The following is a 6,377-nucleotide window of genomic DNA, read 5'->3' on the forward strand; positions in this document are numbered from 1 at the left end:
TGAACCGAATCATTTAAACGGTTGATTCATTCAGGAACGAAACACCGTCATGTTGCTCAGATACACAAAACAGCGCTGTGGCTGTATTCTGAATGATTTTTGTTGGCGAAATAGAGCAAAAACAAGCAATATGGTGTCTAAAACGTAAGTCTCTTAATTAACTTATTGTTTATTGAATTCAATGTCACATTTATAATCATGCACTCTTGATTAAAAACGGCACTCTTCGTGTGAAATTGAATAACTGTATGAAGTGGTATAAATATATACATTTTCTGCCATCATGTCTTGAATTTGTGACCATTCTAAATGCATTTTAATAGACTGAATCATGCAGTGAAAGAAAACACACTAAATGCGCACACGCACTAGTCTAGACTTCACGTAATGTATGCGTGCGCTCTGTAGGGATGTTTTGAATGGTTTTTGCAAAATACTCGATAATGTCAAATCGCACATCGTTAAAACAACAATTACGATATTATCACAGACGATATATATCGCACACCCCTACTGTGGCGCCAAATCATTTATGTCCCACGCATCATGTACGTCGTCACACGTTGACGTCATCAAATTGTGATCGGTTCGTGAGATCGGCCAAGTTAGTGAGTAACGATCGAGTCATAAAATGTGATTATCGGCCGATACCGATCTCCGGCTGATCGATCGGAGCATCCCTAATTTTGTCATTTTGATTTATTGTTGCATGCAGACATTTGGTGAATCTTGATTTCTCCAGTACCCAGTGACATTCAAATCTGCTGTTTTAAACGCAACTTTTAAAAGCATAAATTGATTCATCATGTGCTTCAAATTATGATATGCCTAACAAACCGTGTGAAAAAACATGACAACAACTGGCTTTAAAACACCCAATGGCAGCAGAAAGAGAAACAAAAAAAGAGATACAGCGGGTCATAAATTTAACATTAGAAAAGCCCTGGAGATGAGAGAGAGTGAGAGAGTGTCACAAGGTGAACAGCACTGGAAAAATGTGGATATCAAGTCACTGCTTGTCAGAAGATGGTATCTCACCACACTTTAACAACTGCTGTGTTATGCACTGACATCTATAAATAGAATGTCTTTTAAATAATGTAAAACCAGGTTCCATACTGAAACCATACTTGACGCCTCTTTATTATTATAACTATATTATCACGCATACAGTTCTCCAAGACCACTGCAAGAGCATGTGGAGGGTGCTTGTCTTAAGGTGGTTCAAGTGATTTTTTGTTTTCACACTCTGCCTTATGCCACCCCCTATTGGACACAATCATACAAGCAACCTGTTGAAAACTAGCTGATAAAGCAAGCATGCAAACAAACACACACAGATCAACACAAACAGGAAGCACACTGGTGCACAAACCAAACCTCGACTCGCACACACTAGAATAAAAAAATTAAACTGACCTGCAAGAGCTTTAATGCGTGAACGCTCAAACAGACGTGCAGAACTGTTCTCATTATCCCACTCTGTTTCAGCTGCGATGTCCCAGCGGTTGTTGATGTCATTGTACTGCTGCTGGATCTCAACACTATCAAAATCAGTCGGTGAGATGGTGCTCATGGTCACAGCTGGAAACTCAACAGCTGCCCTGGAAATCAGAGAAGAAGAAAAGTGAGATGACGACAAACAAGCTTTATTAGAGGTCTCAAAAAATGTTACCAAGGAAAGGTGGAGGACAGGACTTTGATCACATCCGCTATTGAGGTTTTTATACTGGTAAAGTGTTTCAAAACATAACATTCAATCAAATACAATTGTGACAAACACTTTAGAAACCACACCTTCAAACATTGCTGAATGCAGATTTAAAATAGTACCAGTGGTAGAAATGTAAGCAGTAACAAACTGTAAGCAGATGAGGTTAGTCTAACCTGGTGCGGCACAGATTGGGCCCATTAGCTGTCCTGCAATCTGCATGCATTTAGAATTCTGAACATTTACCACAATAACATCAGAACATGGGCCAAAATTAAGAAGTGCCAAGTGCCAAATGGAAATAACAAATAGCTTTGCTGAATAAATTGTTTTTTTGCCAGCTGGTCAGTAACTTTATGAGGAACTGACATAATTTATTATTTAAATCGGTATATGATATATAATGAATGACATTCTGGCCCTCACTAATATAAGTGATGCATCTGATTCAAATTTTCTAAGATGTACAGCTAAAACTACTAAATTCAGCAAGAGTATTTTATCTTTTTAAATCTAACTCTATGTAGCAATACATATGATATTTTACAAGCATTAAGCCACCAGAAGGAAAATATTAGGAAGAAAAAACCACGATGTGTCTTAGCGCATTTGTCACCAGAAAAATTTTAGAGAGAGACGGAGACTGGCTCACCTGATATTAGATTAGGCTGTGACTACTTATTTTTTTAAATTAATTATATTAATCAAACAATGCAAAATACAAATCAATTACATATTTATGGTCAGGAAATTTTCTTAATTCACTCATCTTTGACAGATATGACAAAAGGTTAATTCTGGACATGCATCTACGACTTTTGCCTTTAAGGTCTGCTCAAATGTTACGTCAGAACAAAATATTACAAGGCAATAAACTTTTTTCCCGTCAAGGGAAAAAGCAAAAAACAATTCAACTAAGCACAGGAAGAAATAGTTAACACATGCAGATAAACTAAGATTAATTCAAACCTAAACCAAAATACAGATTAAATGAAATCCCTCGTGCCTTCCTTCAGGCTGAGCAATCCATGGTGCTAATCCCACCAGAAAGATGAGTTCTTAGAATCCAGAGATTCTGGAAGGAAAAAGAGAATTGCCTGTAGGACAAAGTTTATCCCATAAATATTTCACAGCATTACAAACCTCCAGGCCAGAAGAGAGAAACAGAGATCAGGTAAAATGGGCATCCCTCACACTCTGTTCTTCTTTCTTTTTTCTCTCTTTCACACTGAAACATATACCTGCACTCAAGGACACTGGACACTAAGGTGGTATGCATATAAAACCATGAAACAATCAAGTCCAGCCAGAATATTTCTAAACCCTATCCTTTTGATGGGGAAAAGAGAAGAAAACACATAGGCTAGATTAGGCCTGGGCGATAAAACAGTATCAATATTTATCGACGGTACACCTTCTTCGATAACGATATAAAAAATGTTCGATATAGTGCAGGATATAGGCACGTGCTATGAGTGACGCAGATAGCATACGACCCCATGCTGAATTGAGTGCTGTGCCTGCCTGTGATGAGGAGATTGTGAATAAAAAAATTAATATTAGTCGAATTTAAAATAAACATTTGCATTTGAATGTTAGGAGTGGGTCAGGGAGCGTCATTAGTGGCGCACAAGATGCGGTGATAATGTTGTAAGTGACGTTGTTGCATTTTAATGTTTTGTTAGTCTTGCCCACGAGATGCGCCGCTGCTGTGTTATGCATTCAAAATATTAGAGAAATATAGAAGCTCAATGCGTAGAAGATCTTGATTAGGTTAAAACCGAAACCAAGCCATTCACATAGAACGCATATTCAGCAGCGCATTTTTTTAGACGGACAAATATGACTGCTGCACTCGTGTCTCACACAAGAGATGTAGCCATGAAAAGTTAAAACAGTTTAAACTTTTAGAAAACACGTCGCGAATTTGTGGAGGTTTATTCCTTTTCACTGTGTCTCTCATGTTTTTAAATGCAATCTGCGTGATGGGCAATTTGGCTCTTTGTATTAAGCAATATATAAATACATGATACGGTTTTGTTTATAATTGTTTATGCAATTTACGAAATTATATTCGATTTATATGAGTTAATTTAGACGTAATGCACGTTTTTTTAGAGTTACATCCTTGCGTTGACAATTTAAATGCGCTGCATTATTTTGCTCATTGCGCCCTCCTGTGGCCTCGGGAGACAAGCCAAAAGTTTCCTTAAAACCTATTTAATCTGCATTTAAAACATTAGAAATTAGATATTTGTTTAATTTCTATTGTGTGTTAGACTGTTAAAACAAAAAAATACAGTGGTTAAATAAAAAAAAAAATTCTATTGCTGTGTTTTAAAAAAAGGTTATAAAAAATGTCAATAATTATCGATACCAAACATTATATCGTTGATACATTTTTTAGCTATAGCGCCCAGCCCTAGGCTAGATTCTAACATGGTGCTAACACCAATTCCAAACAACTAAGATGCAGTATCCTGTTCACTTAAAGGGGTCCTATTATGCTCTTTTACAAAGTCTTGATTTTGTTTTGGGGGTGTACTAGAACATGCTCTCATGCTTGGTGGTTCGAAAAGCACATTATTTTTCACATAATTTATATTATTACAATACATTTCTCCCCAGCCTGGCACAAACGGCTCGATTAGTTCCGGGTTTGATGAAGGCCCACCTTCCGAAAAACGAAATGTGTTGTGATTGGTTAGCTGTCCCAGTGCGTTGTGTTTGGCGAACATCTTAAGACGGTGTTTCAGTACTGCCCCGCCCCGCCCCTTGCCAAAGCAGCAAGTTCCGTCTGCTCCGGTATAGTTAAGGATGGCGTCAATATTGCCATATCAATTTGAGCCGGATTCAGACTGCGAGAATATTGAACAAAAGGATCGTGCAGAAACTTTGAACGCACGGATATTGCAAGACATTTTAGAGTGGTAAGCATAGATATACATATCTATGGTGGTAACGTTATTGTTTTGTTTTTTGCTAAATCACGTTTTAGATAGGATGTAAACAACCGTTTAAAAATAACTGCATTTACTATGTACAGATAAGTGCAACGGTAACATGTATTATGTTTATTGTTCTTTAATTCTAACATTATAACATGAATTGCAGTGAAACTGTTATACAGTTGAATTTATTTATACTAGAGGTCGACCGATAGTGGATTTTGCCGATACCGATAGCTAGGTTGGACCACACTGGCCGATACCGATTAATGCATGGATTTTTGCCGATAACCGATAGTTCCAGCAATCAACTATCGTTGCTGATTAATCGGTCAACCTCTAATTTATACCATAGTCCAGTGTTTCCCACAGACTTACACTCTATTTGTGGCGGCATATATATGCAAATTCATTCTCTGCCAGCAGGAGGCGCTGTTGGAGTGGTAGAGATCGAGGTTTCCCTGGTAACGGCTGTACACAAAGCAGCGCTCCGCTCACAAACACTGCTTTATCAGACATTACATGCAAGAAGAAATGAAAATGACATCCAAAATTTTCTGAAGACAGTCGATATGTCGGTAAATTCAGTGATATAAAAACACCCGCACCGGGTTTCGATTTTGAAACGTGCAGTGCTCATGTTTATTCAACAAAGTCAAAGCCTTTTGGAAAATCTGTTTGTGATGGTCAGTTTTGATATTGTGGCAGGAGCCACAAATAAATCAATGTAAGGGAAACACTGTAGTCTCATAATTGAAGTGTAAATTCACAGGTGCATGTGTAATAACTTGTGAAAACTTGACGCTACAGCAGCACTTCGTCGTCGTCTTGTCTGATGCACTCAACCAAGCGTTCTAACCATGACCTCGCCCCTCCCAACCCCCCAACCATTCAAATTTCCGTAGGCGGGATTTATTTTTAAATATTTTTTTTTTTGCAAGTATAAACACTTAACTTCAACAATTGATACAACATTGGATGACATTATGAATACAGAAATAATATTGGAAGTAGGGATGTAACGATTACCGGTTTGAAGATAAATCGTGATAAAATACCCCATGGTTAGTATTACCATTTCATATTTTAATTATCACTATAACCGTATTCGATTACCGCGATTTGAACAACTAAGGATAAATAAATACTGTACTGCACAGGGCTCCAGTGTGCGACCAAATGGGCGCATTTTGCGATAATGTTTTCTGCCGGTGCGACTAAATTTTGTGTGCGGTCGCACTGACGCGACCACCGCATTGTTTAACTCATAAGCACAGCTTTTCTGTTGCATGTGAGAAACATCAAACGGCAAACGAAACTGAAAGCATAACGAAACCGCGCGACTCATTTGAGCTGCGCAGCTCTTCGAGTGTAGAGCCTGGTTTATACTCGCCACGTCAGGAAAAATTACGCGAATATTGAGGAAACGATGGATGGGTTTCATGCTAAAGTAAAGTAAAAGACCGCTTCTTAAACCAAAGGTGAACATGTTGGTATTCTTGTGGGACAAAAACATGCAAGCACTGTCACCGACAGCAAGTTTAGTTTTACTTTTCTTTTTGTTTTCATTTTGAAAAGCTTATCATCTTTGCTGTTTACCTCACGTTACGCTATGGAGGCTCTCTTTTATTTTATTTGATTCCTCAGTGTTTGCTAAACGTACTGTAATTTATTAGTCGGTATATAATACAGCATGTGGTGTATGCCATGCCTCGTCT

General features: G+C 37.9%; 1 protein-coding gene across 1 annotated transcript in view; it reads right to left on the bottom strand.

Annotated features, from left to right (window-relative positions):
• The window catches only part of sptbn2 (spectrin, beta, non-erythrocytic 2), a 125,758-nt gene that overhangs the window by 64,076 nt on the left and 55,305 nt on the right, over window positions 1-6,377 (bottom strand). The window contains exon 2 of the mRNA XM_016453646.1: window positions 1,420-1,604. Coding sequence (XP_016309132.1) covers window positions 1,420-1,576 — 157 coding nt within the window. The 5' untranslated portion in view covers window positions 1,577-1,604. The remainder of the gene's footprint in view (window positions 1-1,419; window positions 1,605-6,377) is intronic.

The sequence above is a fragment of the Sinocyclocheilus anshuiensis genome, unplaced genomic scaffold (genome assembly GCF_001515605.1).
Source record: "Sinocyclocheilus anshuiensis isolate Anshui unplaced genomic scaffold, SAMN03320099.WGS_v1.1 scaffold1531, whole genome shotgun sequence".
NCBI lineage: Eukaryota > Metazoa > Chordata > Actinopteri > Cypriniformes > Cyprinidae > Sinocyclocheilus > Sinocyclocheilus anshuiensis.